Below are 15,937 nucleotides of genomic sequence, written 5' to 3'. Positions count from 1 at the left end.
CTTGGTTAGCGGGCGTGATTTCTGATGTCTGTGGCAATTCAACCTATCTGTAGACAGTGATCAGACAAGTACCTCTGAATCACTCACTGAATAAGATGCTCCTTTATTCCCTGACTCAGGTGTCTGAGAATGCCGTGTTGCCAGTGCAGGGATATTGGGCTGCATCTGTTTTTGTTTGTACCACAGGGGTTCAGTTCATGTCCTTTAAGATGGTGAGATGCTCTGCAGCATCATGAGTGGCACTTCAGGTGTGGCTATTCTCTGGCAGTGTGGGGAGGCAGTGAGGGGTGGGGCTGCCCTGCCGTGCGGAGCCCACATGTGTCTCTAGATTTCTCATTCAGCATGAGGTAAAAGCATTTCACTTTGTCCCTTATTTAGCACAAGGTCATCCCTTGTGGTCCATTCTGTTATTTGAGAATGGTTGTGTTTGGGAACCGCTGCGGGCTCTGCTTGTCTCCAAGTCAGCAAGGCACAGGGGCTTGCAGCTCAGATCTGCACGTGGGTGGTGTGGGCAGCTGTAGTGTCCCTCTGTGCAGCTTCTCCTCGCTGCAAGCAGCCCACCTCATTGCAAGGTCATCTCTTTGTGCAAGTTGAGCAAGGTGGTTTTGTCCTGACAATGTTATTACCTTGTGGAGAGAGGAACTCTCTCAGTCCCATTTCACTGAATGCTGCAAGGTGTCTGCTGTTGCTTACCCCATGCGACTGTTTATGTGTATATATCAGGAAAACAAAGACCAGCAGTGGAAGAGAGCCATGGACTATTTGAGTGCTATCTCAGAGCTGAACTACATGACCCAGATTGTTATCATGCTCTACGAGGACAACAACAAGGTGAGGGATAGAGCTGTAGGATAAAATGCTTCCAGCCATGATGCCAGGCACAGTCCCCAGAGATGAGTTCAGTTGGAAGTCTGTAACCTGAGCTCTCTACACTTGTGAACAAAGACAGATGGATCATTAACGCAACTGCTAGTTTTTGGTTTTAAGCGGGAGGCAGTGACCCAAGTTAACGCTTGTTACATGTAAGCAGAATGTCACTCTGAGCAGTAACATCAAACTTACGTGATCAGTACCGACTATTTTAAAGCATTTCCTAGTGCAAAATTATTTGCTGCTTCTCAATATTAATTGCAAATGAACAGTAGGAAAAAATAAGTAAAAGCAAGTAATATTTGGCTGTGTTTTTGACATATTTCTAGAAAATATCCAGAAATTTCACATGCATAAACTTTTTATTATTTTAAAAGTTAGGGAAGTGTATACTGGTTTCTTTAGGAAATAAAGAGAATCATTTAATAAACATTTAGAATGTGGGAGCTGACGGTGGTGACTGTAAGTAGGTATGGCACCAAACTGCACATCCTAATCCCCAGACCCTGTGACTCAGCTCTGTGCTGCAGGAGGTTGTAGTGGTGAGGGGAGAAGCCCCTTCCCCATATGCAGTTAGAGCCTCATATTCACAGAGCTAGTGTGGGCTTCTAGTGGTAGAAGTTCTGCTTGTCAGAAAAAAAGTCTGATGAGCTCTCAGGAGTGGTGTGGATCTGTCAGTCAGTCAAGATGGTGAAACTTTTGGTTTTACGTAATTAGTGCCAGAAACTGTAAAAGCTCTAGCTTCTTTAAAAAAAGCTTAATGAAAAAATAATATTAGACAGTTACTTCAATCTTGGAACAGCCTGACTGAAGGTCTAGGGGAGACCCAGTTTCCTCCTGTCCCACCATTGTGCTGGGTTTACAGCAGGAGTGGGTTGTAAGGGGCTGGGCTTTAGGGGCGTGTATATATATACACATAGAGCCCAGTTCTGTTTTACTCCTCAGTGGCTGTTGTTCCAAAATGACAGCAACCTGAATGCCTCAGCTGTGCACTGATCAGGGCTGTCCTTTTGGATGAGACAAATCTGGAGCCATTCTGTTTGTGGTTTCTTGTTGCTTCTGCTTTCCCTCCAAAGGATGTGCCTGGGAAACGTGCTGGCTGGCATGGCAGGGTGGGACCTTGTCCTGTGCTGATGGTAGGATAAACTGGGTTTGGTTATTTACCTATTCCCTGTGCTGTGTGTTCACAGGACCCCTCTTCAGAGGAGCGTTTCCATGTGGAGCTGCATTTCAGCCCTGGTGTCAAAGGCTGCGAGGAGGACAGGAATGCGCCCACAGGATTTGGCTTTCGGCCGGCCTCGGCAGAGGTGAGCAGACACCTGGGTGGGGGCCACTGACCCCAGGAGACCCTTGGGTGCTGTCCTGCTCTGCCCAGCCCTACTGCAGCGAGTTCTTTGCTGGCTGCTCTCCCCTGCCCACAGGCAGCTGGTGGGTCATGTCCCTGCCCCATCCTGGTTCATCGGGGGCTGCTGGGGCCATGGGTACCTCCAGAGCTCAGCAGAGATCTGAAGCTGATGCAGGGCAGCTCTGGCAAAGGCCACGTGCCTGTTGGCATCAGTGTCTCCTTATGGCAGAACGAGGACAAGAAGGCTGACCAAGGCAGCCTGGAGGACCTCTCCAAGGAGAAGGGCAGCGATGAGCCAGACCATGCTCAGCAGAAATCCCCACAGCCCTCTGAGCCGGTCAGCATCCAGCGAAGGTCGCCACTGATCAGGAACCGGAAGACAGGGTCCATGGAGGTAACCATGCCACGGGCACCCTTCCTTGTTCTAACAAAGGCCTTTTGCTTGGTTTTGGTTTCCTGGTATTCCTTTTGACATGTCAGAGTTTGACTTGAAGCTGGGGAAGGATCTGCAGAAGGTAAAGAAGGATGTTGTGGAAAGCAGACCTCTAAAACTCTTCCCCATTGAGGAAGGAAAGGGGGAGCACAGGCTAGAGGAACTGATGAGGAGGAGCAAGTAAGGAAATGCTTGGGAAACACAGGAATTTTTTGGATTACATGCTCTGTAGAGGCACTGGTGTAGCCAGCTGAGATTACATGCAACCTCATCACCTAGCTATGGTGACATCTCTGCCTTCCCTTAGGTTCCGTCCTTTGCCTCTCACAAAGTCAGCTCCATGTTTCTCGTTCTTCTCTCCCATCTAAGATCTCATGCCGATCAGGGGTCCCTGCTCACTGATGGGTTCATCCAGGGTGTCGAAACTGTCAGGGTTTACAAATGTCCCATTTGCTGATCTGCTGGAGTAACAAAATTGATTTTACCGTTCTAGCCTCTCCCCTTCCTGGGCGTTCCGTGTCACAAGGCCAGTGTCACAGTCAGCATGTGACTGTCACCTTTAGAGTGCTCTGGAATTGTCCCTCCTTTTGGAGGGATTTCACAGGCATTTTTGCCATCAGTTTTCTGAACCAGTGAAAGCAGAGTTAAGGTTTGAGATATTTGTTAGCTCGCTTCCAGTGATGAGTGTTGTCACCTTTGCGCACAGCATTCAGAGGCTTTTTGTAACAGGCTATGTTTAACATACTAAGTTGAACAGGATATGATTTCCTGCTGCTAAAGAGAAAGTGTGTGACTCAGTGATCCCAGCAAGAGTCTTGGGAGACAAGGAGCTCACTGCATGAGTCCCTTTGTGCTTTTCAAATCTCCACTGTTCCACAAGCCAACACACAAACTGGAAATTGAAATTGAGCGTTCACTGTCACAATCTTAGCATATGAGTACATTTATGCTTCTTGAAAATGGTGTTTCTATGGAAGAGACATAACTTTCTTTACCTTCAATTGAAGTATAAAGGCTCTTGAGAGCAGTGGGTAACTTGGAGCACAACACTGATTACACTGTCTGTCTTTGCAGGTGCTGTCTGAATCTTCTTCCAAATCAGGAGGTTATCGCCTCTTCAGCACGTATTCCAGGCAGTCTTCTGAGATGAAGCAAAGTGGCTTAGGTACTGTACCTGACCTGTAACCAGCCTGCTCACCTGTACCTCTGTATTTCCATGGGCATCAGCCTGTCTCTCCACATACACGTCTGGCTTGAGTTCCTTGTATGTCTCCGTGTGTTTTATGTCTTCTCTCAGTGTTACTGTTGAGACCATTGTAGAGACCGTCTTAGTGTTATTTCTTTTTGTGTACGATTTCTCCTTCAACTGGTAGCAACAGAAGATGCACTTTTCATCCTTTATAGTATGGGAGGAACAGGGCAAACTGCCTATCTGCAGGCTGGCCCTCTGCTTCTCTGGTGTTCTCATTTGTTACACCATTTCTGAACTTAGTAGGAAGAAATGATTTTAGGTGAGAACTAGCATGCTTTCTGTTCTGCAAAACAGCAGTTTATGTGCAAAACTGCTCTTCAGGTGGGACTGTTCTATTTCTGCCTTTGCTTCATAAAGATCCACTGTATGGAACAGATGTGTCAAAGGCAAGGTGTTTGGCAGCCCTCTAATTGAGCTGGAGTCCCTGGTCACCCATTCTTCTCGTGGTAGCCAGTGGAAGAGAATATTTTGGGACACTTGGTATTCTGTGCCGGTCCTTGATAGTTCCATTCCCTGTCATCCTAACCTAAACTATTTCTGAATAGTTGAAATTCTTCCTGAAGTGTTTTTGCTAAAGCAAGGTCTGTTTGGAAACTCAAAAGCTGTTTTGCTGTCCTGAGGTTCAGAGGTGACTGTGCAGCCTGAGTCTTGCAGATAGGAGGTGATAATGCCCAAGTCATGCCCACTTTCTTTTTCTCTAAAACCATCTTAGCATTGTCTGCATGGCTGCAGACTTGCAGCAGTTCTGAGTCATCAGTTCTTTACTCTGTTGTATGGACAACCTGCAGCCAAGAGCCTTCTGAAAGGCTGATCATTTTTTTGTCACTTTTGAACAAGCTGCTTCTTTGGAAGTTAATTCTTAACAAGGAAAGCAGATTTTCTTCTGAGTGGTTAGGAAGTATGCCTGGAGTCTGGCGGCTATGCTCCCAGCAAGCTGGAAAAATCTAAATAGGAATGACCAATGCATATTATTTTCATAAAGGCACAATAGCTTTGGCCATGGTGGGTTTTGAATGTGTTATTTCACTTATTTTTGCCTTTCCCAGCCCCACTGTGGGATTCAGTGAGCTGTGACAGACTGCCTTGCTTAGATTTGAAGAAACCTGTGGGTATTCTGTGAGTCCATGTGACTCAATATGGGAATTTCTGAGATGGCACGCAGTCAAGGAGGTGCATCTGCTTGGAGAACAACCAAGTACATCAAACTGTTTTTACTGTTTGGATGTGTGAGTACCGGAAGGCCTGTGCTCTGGAAAGCAGATATTACAGCCCTTGGACTACAGCTTTTTCCATGTTTCAGAGGAATCTCTGTTTTGACAAGAGAGAAGACCACTGCTCTTCTTGACAACAAAATTTGAAATGTGAATCCAGCAGGTATAATTTCGGGTTCTAGCCTGACATGCCTTGCTGGGAAGCCTGTGCTGGTCAGTCTTCTGACTGAAACTCTGCAGAGGGAAAACCTTGAGTAGGAATTGATAGACCTGATCTGTGACACAGAGCTCCAGCTGGATACTCAGCCGAGCCATCATTCTCCTCTGTAGAACCTCCTAGTGGCAGGCACAGAAGGATTAAGCAGGAGAGACCTGTGGTGCCACACCAGCTTGCACAACCCTTGATGATTAGGATGTCTGTGTTTCTGTGAGTTTCTCTTAACCTGAGGCCTGTTACGAAGAACGATGCCTCTTTACCTGCACAAGTCAAGCTCTTCAAGGAATCTTCCTGATTCCTTTCCTGCTTGTTTTTTAGAAATCTAGTTTCTTCTCCCTGTAGGACTTCAAATGTATTCTCTCTGTGAGAGATAATACAGAACTCACTGGAGCTTGAACTTTTGCTTTAATACTTGTCTCAGCAGCTGTGCTGTGAGGGGCCTCCTTCAGGCACTGCCTGCTGTTTTCTGAGTTTTCTGAAGTTGAATATACCTCCTGTTGAACGTTGCCTGACCTTGTCAGTCCCTGCCTGTCGTTATCTCTGGAAAATGGAGTGTCTGTCCAGATATAACCTTGTAAGTGTAGGCATGTAGGAACGGGGAGGAGGACAGAGCTCCTGCAATAGCCCTGCTGCCATACCTGTCAGAAATGGTGCCTCTACTGTCATTTAAAAAATTCCCTTGAAATCTCTGGAAAAGGGGTGGCTGCAGCTTGCTTTGTCTGTGCTTTGGAGTGTGCCACTTTCTCTGGGCAGCATCAAGTGCATTGTTGTGGATTGTTTGCCACAGTGTGTATGCTTCAAGCTTGAGAAGCCCAGGGAAATTTCGAGGCCTTTCTTTGCTTGCAAGAACGCTTCAAAATGGGATAAAATCACTCCTGGCTGAGCACTGCCAGTGGCATGAAGCTTTATGCTGAGACTCCCAGAAGAAAATCAAAATCAAGGATGTCTGTTTTTAAACATCTGAAACATCAAATGAAGATGTAGAAATTAAATACACAGAAAAGATCCAGCACATACAGTAATTTCTAGCAAGTGTTGATATATTTAAATCCAAATGGCCTTTACGTTCTTTAGGGTGTGGGGCTGTGTGCGTGTGGTTAGTTGCTTTGGGTACAGTGGTCTCCTGGAGTTCACTGTAGATGATTGCTGTTGTCCATACAGTCATCTTTGAAAACTCTCTCCTGGCTTAAGGGCACTAGCAAAATGCCTCTGTCTGCAGCAGAGCAGCAGAAACACTGGGGTATCCTCAGCTTAATGATTAGTGGCACAAGGTTGCTCAAGATAGAAAGTCCTAAAATGTAAGGGTTAGAAACTGATAACTCACCTCTCAAACCGCAACACTAAAAATCCAGTGTTCCATTTTTATCTTCCAGTAAATGAGTCGTGAGTGAGTTTTGTTGCTGTTGTTTTTTTTTAAGCTGTGGAAGTGCAATTAGGAGCATCGTCCTGGCTTCTGCATGACAAAATTTCGTTTGCATTCTGACAGATTCCAGTTCATGCTGAGTCAGCATTCAGCATCAATTTAAGACATAAGAAGGAAATTTTCTAAGGCTTATGTATCCATGACCCTGCAGGCAAGAGTTCTTTGTCTGTGCTAGTCTGTGCTGTGGAAAGCCACCAGCAGTGTCACCATGCGGGAGCAGCTGTAGTTCAGTGCTGTGAGAATGCTTTCGGTCACCCTGGGAGCAGATGGTCAGCTCAGGCTGAGCTTAGGTGTGAACAGCTCACTGCTCAGGATCTCTGTGTTTTCTCCAAAGAACTCTGGCTAAAGGATCTTTGCAGAGACAGAGCTGAGGGCCCAAAAAGCAGTGAGTGGATGTGAGTCAACAGCCTTCCTCAGGGAAGGCTGATGGCATGCTTGACTGCATCAGCTAGAGTACAGCCATCAAGCTGAGGGGTTTGGCTCTCTCCTGCTATTCACCTCTTGTGAGAGAGGTGTGCCTGAAGCTCTTCTGTCCTACCCTGAGCTCCCTGGGGCATGGAGGGTGTGAGTGTCAGGGTTGTGAGCCCACTAAGGGGCAGTGGAGGTAGATGAGGCTGGAGCACACGACATTGGAGGAGAGGCTGGGAGCAGGGCTTGTTCAGAGCAGAACCTGTGGGGAGTGGAGACATTAATGCTGTTCCACCACCTAAATTGCAGGTTGCAGAGGGGAGGGACACAATCCCCAAAGCCCATGCTGGTCAGTTGAAAACCAGCAGATGCAAGTTGCAGCAGGAGAAATTCCAGTTAGCTAGGAGGAACAAATTTTTCACTCACCATGAATGTGCCAGGTACTGGAGCAGGGGCTGAGAGAGGTTGTTAAATCTCCTTTCTTGGGAATATTGAAACTTGACTGGACAAACACTAGCAAGATGATCCTGAGTTAGTCCTGCTGGGGCATTGGGAAGGAAACTTCAGGCTCCTTCCAACCAAAATATGATGCAGTATTTTAGAATCAAGAGCTGCTTCCAATGTAGGCAGGATCTCTTTCACAGTAGTAATAGTTGCACTGTTCCCATAAATACTAATAAGCAGTGTGGCAGGTTTTTTTACCTTGGCAGACAAGGTGGAACCAGATCAATCTGCTTGTTTCTGGAAACATTTTATATGTAGTGGGTAATGTTGGTTTTAGCAGCTGGTATTCTCAGTAGAGAATGCAACAGCAAGACTGTTTAGCGAAGAATTTGCAGCCAATCAGTGGCTGTATCTAGCCCGTAATGGGGTTTTGTCTCAATTGTTTTCCTCAGTCAGTTGAAAGAATTCTGTTTCAAATGCCTGGTGTTCCTTAAATATCACACAAAGTCAAGTCAGTCTGCAGAACACTGTGCTTTGGCAAAGCCAAAACCACAGGACTTAGGTTGCCCTCCATCTTGCATGCCATGTTCCTTGACACAGGGTAGGTAAAATTCCATGGTGCATGCACATCTGGTGCTTTGCAAGGCTTGTTCATGGACCAGGTGGACCTATGCTGAAGCAGCGAGACATGACTGAGCGGCTGTGAAGTATCAGCTTGTGAAAGCAAACTCTCTATTCATGATTTTTTCCTTGCTTGTTCACATTGGCTGATCCACAAATCAGACAGTCCTTTCCTCTCCTTGGTGTCCTACAGGAAATGGAGTTTTCCAAAGAGAAAGAGCAGAAGAGCAGAGCAATAAAGCCCTATGACAGGAACATCAGCAGTTTGGCATCCTGACTGCTCTGACATCAGTGTGTAGCTTTGCTGACTGAAGGAAGTAAAGGTGTTTCTCCTAGGTCAAGGCAAGAAAGCCAAACAGAATTAAACTCCTGGATGGAGTTAGGAACTTTCCTGGTGCTGAGCTTTGGGCTACCATTTGGCACTATGGAATTTAGAACTTTGGAGACCTTTGCCGCCCTGTGCTTCCCAGCATCATGTTTTTTTCCTGAGATTGCTTAGAAAGCGGCCAGTTCATTCTTCATCCTTGGACTAACCCTGCTTTTCTGTAGTTGCATGCAGTGGATATGTGATACTAACACCTTCCCTGCCTTTCCAGGATCACAGTGCACCGGGCTGTTTAGCACCAATGTGCTGGGAGGCTCCTCCAGTGCCCCCAACCTCCAGGACTACGCACGCAGCCATGGCAAAAAATTTGCCAGCAGCCTGACATACAAAGACGGTATGTGTGTTCCCTGGCAGCAGGGTGGTACTTTGTGGACACTGGTATCTCAGGGTGCTCCTGTGGCACAGACTTGGACTGCTGAAAATAGTGACAGCTGAATGTGTATTTTCACTGCACCTACAGTAAGGAATTTACAATATCCCAAGAAATTGTGATGCATGGTAGGACAGACACTGTGAGAGGAGTTTTAGGCTGATGGGTGTTTTTACTGGAGTCTGACTTTGGTCTGACATTTTAATACTACTCGCTGTTATGAATGGGGATTTATTGGTCCAAATGTTGAGTAGGTTTGTCCTGGTATGGAAATCCAGCAGATCACATCAGCTTGCTTACCTTGGTGATCTTGCTGATGCTAAATGAAGCTCTTTTTGGAGCAGTAATCCTTGCCCTGGAGAAGATGGAGCTGTCCCAAAGGCAGAATGATATACTTGGGCATGGATAAGATGGACACCAGAGTGAGGCTGGGCACGCAGCGGAGACTGAGGTAGCTGTCAGGAAGCAAGGGCAATATATCTGAAAGGTTTGAGGTAAGTGGGCTGCTTGTGTGAAATACTGCAGAAGGACTGGAAAGTCTAGTTTCTGTGCAGTTGTGCAGAAACTGCCAGGAAGGTCAGCAAGACAGTGTGGTGAAGGCACTTGGGCCGTGGGTGTGAGCGTTGCCAATGCCCATGGGTGCAGGTGCTGCAGCTATGCCCTATCCTGCCCAGCACTGGTGCCATGCACAGAGAGCAGCAGAGGGTTGTTACTTGCAAGGAAATTGGGGCACAAGGAGAGACTGAGCTGTCCTGGAGCAGTTGGGGGGTGTAATGCACAATTGCAGGTGTCCATTGTGGTGCCAATAGGAAAGGCACTCAGACTCTAATTACTGATTCACATACCATTTGTTGGGACACTGAGCTGAGGAGCTCCGTGGACAGGGTCTGCACAGCGTGCTGTGACCAGGTTGGAAATCCACCTGATGTTGTACCACTGATCTGAATGGATGTAAAAGCATCTGTCTTGGATATCTCATCCTTTTTCTTTTGGTGTTTTAATCAATACAGAATGTGAATGCCTTTCTAAATAGGATCATAATGGACACTAACACTGGTGGATTACAAGGTGGGGAGAGGAGTAGGCAGTAATTTGGGGAAAACAGGAGGTTGGTTCATTTGAATTTTTGTCCAGTTTTGAGGCAAGGAAAATGGCCTAGCAAATCAGGGTGGAAAGATGTCCAATTCTTGGCCCTGTTGGAATCCCGTGAGTACCATTGTGTACACTGGCTTCCTGTGCTGCCTTACTTGTGTAAGAGAAAACTGAGCTGGTTCTCGCCTCCTCAGGGCACTCCCTGGCATACAGTGGGCTGTGAGTGACAGTGACAGGGAGGGTGATGTGGGAGCAGTCTTAGCATCACTGTACCAGTCTGAGCTGCCCAGGCATCAAGTGCTGGCTACTCACATGTCACAGAATAAGGTCATGGTGTTTAGCATAAGACCGGGGTGCGAGTCATAGGCGAGCTGCTAGAAAGGCCAGCAAAGGACCTGGCTGCTGTACTTTCCTAACTCTGCAAGGAGTGGGAGCCCAAGGCAGCAGTGATTCTCAGGGAAGAGCATCAGAGACTGCTCTTTGCCCAGCTGGGCACGGAACAGACCCGCTCAGGCCTAGTGCCGGGCTGCCTGTGTCTGTAGGCTGTGTAGCAGAATGTTCCTGCAGCTGGCTATGGGCATTTCACGGTTGAGTGCAGTCCTGCTGCATTAGCCTAAATCGAGTGACAAGGTCATTGTGTGCTGAGATGTAGCTGTACCCTCAAGTACCTAAAAGATAGACTTTGTTAACTGCCATGTGACTAACACAGCCCATAATTATTGGCTTGATGTTACACCTCTGTTTTCATGTTCCTTGGCATGCCCTGGCACCCTGTGCTACTAGCGCCTTGCTGCAATAAGGGCAACTGATGGGTAGGTGTTGGGAGCTTGGGAAAATAAGTAGGAGGCAGAAGGGCATTTTTTTTTTAACTGCTGGGTAAGGTGGTTTGGAATGTGAAATGAGCCCTTGATTTGCATGTTCCTGATTAAATGAGCACCAGTGAAATACTGAACAATGGAATTTAAACCAAACATCACTAGAGCTGGATGCAGTCAGTGACGCAGCAGCTACAGCCAGTGCTTGGAGAACATTTGTTTCAACGCCTTTTCCACACTCATCGGGCTGGTAATGTTGAAAAGCCTTCAGATTCTGCAGCACATCTTTGCATAAACTCTGATAGTTTTTCATGGCTGCGGTGCTTCAAGGTGCAGAGTGTGGCCAATAGCACTTCACCAATGTGAACTTGCCTTGTTCTGGGGAAGTTTCAAGGGCCCTTATTTCTGAAGTCTCTTTTGCTTGGAGCTGGAAGAGGGCTAAGGAGCACTTCAGCAGAAAGTTGTCCCAACCTCAAGCTGAGGGAAGGTCCGTGGATGGTTGTGATTTGAAGCTGGCTTGCTTAAAGACAGGGATCCAATAAGCTGGGTCAGTGCCATTTCAGTTGCTGTGCCCTGAGGGCAAGGGGAAGTGTTGGGGTGGGATGGAGATGGTCAGCAGCTGACTGCAGCTCTAGGGCTTGGACACCTCTACGGGATTGTGTGTGTAGGGAAGGTTGTTATGCTGTTTGTTGACTTTAAAGAAAGAAAAACAGTTTTTAGGGCTGTTACGCTGGTGGATGAAATTGCAACAAGTGTCAGAGTTGGTATAGATACATAATTGGGCCAAGCCAGTGGATGTAGCTAGAGGAGCGCAGTGGGGTTGTGGAGCATGAATTGGTACATTAGTGAGGGGGATAGGCATACAGACCTTATGGACTAGAGAGAATGGATGCATAAAACATGAAGGAGAAATAAAAGGGTTTTCTAATATTTCCTAAAAGTTCATAAAGAGCAGCAAAAGGTATGCTTGGCTGGGGTCTCACATTGAATCTCAGGTACAGATGGTCTGATTCAGGCCATTCTTTTGCATGATAGCTGAGGAATTTCCAGAGTGGGAATAAAGTTAGGTTTCCAGCCTTTTTTTTTTTTTTTAGTGTCCTTATGGAGCCTAGTCCATGTCCTTTAAAGCCCATTGTTTGCACCCCATTAGATGCACAGTATCTGTCCTTGCACTGTCTTTCTGATGTGTGGTTTGTATGGGAGTGCTTGGCCTGTCCTGGGACACAGCCAGGAGAAGCCTGAGGACCGCTCTGACAGGTGTATCCCAAAGCCTTTCCTGTACTGAAATGCTTTGAGCAAAGAACTGTAGAGGCATGTCTTCATGGATCTTCTGTTTCTTCCCTAGTCAGGTGATTTACCTTTAAACTCATAAATAGCTCTGTGTAACTTGCATTAAGAAGATGTTTTGAGCTGTACCTGTGCCAGAACTCTTCAGTCCCTCTGCAGAATGGTGTTTGTTTTCCTTGGACAGAGGTAAATCCTGAGAACGATCCTCCTGTGGTGCTGCTGCTTGCTTGGTCGGGTGCTCTGGTGGCTGCAAGTATGGCCTGGCTGCATCCTGCACTGGACTGAGCCCGGTGTGGTGGGAAGGTGTGAGATGCTGTCTGTCACTGAGAGTGTGGCTGAGGTCTGTGTATTGTCAGGGGAGACCCTGGGCATGGGGAGATGCAGAGTGTGACGAGGCTGAGCTGTTCAGTCAGACCCGCAGGTGGATTGTCTTAGGTGCTACCGCAGTGCCAGTGGGAGCCGCTGTTGTGGAGGTCAGGAAGGCGAACCTGAAAGGATAGTTGCAAGCATATGAGGGTAGGGAGATCTTTCAAAGCAGGCTGTTAACTGAGATGATCTGTTTTTATTTCCTCAGAGCTCTTGTCTATGCCAGCCGTAAAACGATTTTCTGTGTCGTTTGCAAAGCATCCGACTAATGGTACGTTTGCTTCCTTGACTTGACGTTCCTTCACACTTCTAACCCCACGCTCACGTTCAGTTCTCTCTGCACATGTTCTCCTCTCAGCCTTCTTGTGGTTTTTTTGTCTGTGTATCTAGTGTCCAAACATGTTTCACCTTCCCCCATTGTCTCATTGTGACTAATGTGTTCACTCATCCCGTTACTGCTCAGTGGTGCCTCTGCTCTCCCCTGAGGGGTCTTTGTGTCCCAGGTGAAAAAGCAAAAGCTGTGGCTCTGTGAGTGGACTGCTAAAGCAGCTTTTAACTCCTCTGCTGACATTGAGGCCTTCTGTCATTCTCCCTTCCGGGGGGGTGGGGATTCAGGGGAGACTGTCACTGGATTGGGGTGTGATATCCACTTCATATGCCAGAGCATCAGCAGCTTTGGTCCTCCATTTCCACACTGCAGATTTGCAAGATGATAAGAAGGATAGCCTTAGCCCAGCTCTGTGTCACCTGGAAGAGCCCACTGTAGGGTGGGAGAGAAGGAGGTGCCAGCAGCATTCCCTCTGTGCATGGTGTTCCATGTCAGGAGTACTGGTGGCCTCCTGGCCTCCTGTTTGCAAACCTGTCTGTTAGGCTGATTGTGTGGTTCCTCCAAGCACAGTGATGTTGATACAGGTAGGCTCACCTTTCCTGCAGACCTCAACATGGGAGTGGTTTCTCTCCAGAGCTTTTGTCTGCTGTTGGTGGACAGTGCTGGCTCGGGCCTGCCACCCTCCTGAGGTGGGAGGGAATCAGCATCGTGCGGTCACCTGCTTCACCCCATCCTGCCCATAGCTCTGGAAAGGCTTGGTGAAGGACGTTTGCCAGTGCTTCTGCTGACTTTACTATCTCTGCTCCATGTTGCTACTAACCTGACACTCAAAAGTGGGAGTCCATGAGATTACAGACCGCTAGCTCTGTGCAGCAGGTGTCTTGAACTAGTGTTTACTCTCCAAATCTTGCACAGATACTTTTAAAAAGGTTTCACAGCATGGCTCCTCCCCTCATACCTCCTGCTGCTGAGAGGAGTTGGAACCAAAGCAGATCACTGAAGGATACCAAGTGAAGTATTTTTGCCCTACGTGATCAAGGCAGCTTCTGCAATCTTGTTGTGAATATGAAGACATCCTGCTCAGTATGGTCTGGAAGATGAATGAATTTCAGAAGACTGTTTTGGGAAGGATGAAAGGTGAAAGGGCAGCTCACTGTGATTCTGCTGTTTCAAGTAACTGGAGGGAATCTATTCTCCGTTTGCTTGGTTTTGCTTTTCCCAGAGTGGCCAAAAAACTGCTCTGTTTGTCTGTATGTCTGGACACCATCTGAGCTCCCGTGGTGTATGTCCAGCAGGGTATGTTGTTCTATCTTGCCTGCAAAGCTTGCACCCAGCTCCAACCTTCCCTAAGTCACGCTGCAAAGCAGCTACCCATGCTCCAAATTTAATAGTGTGAAACTGGGCGTCAGGTTTCTCCCAAACACCGCAATGAATATTTCTAATGGAAAAGTGGTCCTTAATCAAGAAAACAAAGATGGGGTCCAGCAAGTACGAGCCTGAAGTCAGGGATATTTGGTCTAGGCTTGGCACTGCTTTGAGCAGAAAGGATGTTTAACCACAGGAACCACTTACCTGAGGATGCAAAAACTTCCCAGCTCTGAGTCTGGATTTTGTTTCTGGAGAGCTGCCTCTATGTGGTGAAATGGGACAGGTGAACCATGGCAGTGACCAAGCACAGTGTCAGGCCAGATGGTTTATGCCCTGGTTGCATGAATCTTGGGCGTATGATGTGCGTCCTGAGGCTGTGCACGTGGAGAAGACATGCACGCATGCTGGTGTCTTGTCTGCCATGCAGGGATATCACAGAAGATTGCACAGGGCTGTTCTCAGAGTCTAGAGGGAAGGTCAGTGCTTCTGTAGACCCCTCTGTTCTTCCACACTCTCGCACTCTGCTCTCAGCCAGACCTTGCTGTCCCCCATGTCCCTTGCACAGTCTCTGCTCATTTGATGCTGGGTCATTTGCTCTCTGTCCCACGTGCTGAGGTGCCTGGCTGCACTTGAATGCAGGACTTGAATGCTCTGTTGGCATTTTGGATTTCTCATCTCAGCTGCGGGAGGGCGAGTGTGGGCCTGAGCCTGATCTTCTTATCTAGCCAAACCTGAACTATATTGGACTTGGAATGTGGCCTAAAATTTATTCAGTTGTCAGACTTCCACTTACAAAGATGAAGCCTCGCTGTTCAGGCATTGCCCTGCGCTGCAGCCAGGCGAAGGCTGAGCCGGGAGGGAGGCTGGCCTGCCCTGCTGTCGCTGGGGAGGACACAGCTCTAAGGGCATTCCTGACCTGCTCACTGCGGGGGGGATTGGGCTTACTGCGTGGTGTGGGTCCTTCTCACCCAGCAGCCCTGGTGCTGACAGATACATCCCCACACCTCCACAGCTTCTCTGTCCCCAGCTGCACCTGCCCCTCTCCTCTCACTCTCTATGGCCCCTTTCCTCCAGATGTGTTGGAGCACCAGCACGTTGCCCAGTTGCTGCGCCGTTTTTCCTCTGACTGTGCCACGAGCCGGACCATCTCCCTGGATGCCACCCTAGCCCATCACCTGCAGCAGTGCTCCTACCACCTGCGCCTCTTCAGGAGCTGGCTGATCTCAGGGCAGGATGACTTGGAGTGTCTTTACGGTACTGCACGCTGCAGCTGCCTCTGTCCCGTGCTCTTGTAGCTGAGCAGGGACCAGTGTCTGCTTGAGAATGCAGAGTATGCTTTGCTTCTAAAAAAGAAAGCCTTTCTCTCACTGCATCCCCAAGGTCTCTAGGCTGCTGCTGCAGCAAGCTGTGTGTGCTGTTGTACCAGCAGTTTTGGAGCCTTAGGCAGGAGCCTTTCCACATGGAGCCAGTGCCGTGTCACACAGAGCCCAAGCTCCTGTGCAGCTGTAACAGCTCTTTCCATCTTTGGCAATTGTTGCCTCCTTCCTTTAGCTAGGGTAAGCCCTTAATTTCCCTTCAGGGTAGGTGCTAAGCTCCTAGCAACGGGATGCCCAGCTGGCAGGATGCCCCATGCAGGTCTTGGTGGGATGCCATGGAGTGTCCCCCTTAGTAATGGAGGAACTAAAGTGAGTAGTGAGAGTAT

General features: G+C 48.0%; 1 protein-coding gene across 10 annotated transcripts in view; it reads left to right on the top strand.

Annotated features, from left to right (window-relative positions):
* PPIP5K1 (diphosphoinositol pentakisphosphate kinase 1) overlaps positions 1–15,937 on the top strand; it is a 46,259-nt gene that overhangs the window by 21,951 nt on the left and 8,371 nt on the right. For 5 of the 10 annotated variants that reach the window (XM_027897176.1, XM_027897175.1, XM_027897179.1 and 2 more), the window contains 8 exons: positions 724–831; positions 2,061–2,177; positions 2,445–2,609; positions 3,723–3,813; positions 8,821–8,943; positions 11,269–11,373; positions 12,748–12,810; positions 15,310–15,489. In XM_027897176.1, coding sequence (XP_027752977.1) covers positions 724–831; positions 2,061–2,177; positions 2,445–2,609; positions 3,723–3,813; positions 8,821–8,943; positions 11,269–11,373; positions 12,748–12,810; positions 15,310–15,489 — 952 coding nt within the window. The remainder of the gene's footprint in view (positions 1–723; positions 832–2,060; positions 2,178–2,444; positions 2,610–3,722; positions 3,814–8,820; positions 8,944–11,268; positions 11,374–12,747; positions 12,811–15,309; positions 15,490–15,937) is intronic. The other 5 variants (XM_027897180.1, XM_027897181.1, XM_027897182.1 and 2 more) reach the window with 5 other exon arrangements.

Source organism: Empidonax traillii, unplaced genomic scaffold (assembly GCF_003031625.1).
Source record: "Empidonax traillii isolate 1590-97213 ecotype Southwest subspecies unplaced genomic scaffold, ASM303162v1 scaffold532:size433792, whole genome shotgun sequence".
In the NCBI taxonomy this organism is placed as follows: Eukaryota; Metazoa; Chordata; class Aves; order Passeriformes; family Tyrannidae; genus Empidonax; species Empidonax traillii.
Note: the sequence above shows the minus strand (reverse complement) of the source record. Positions and strands in the feature narration are given on the sequence as shown.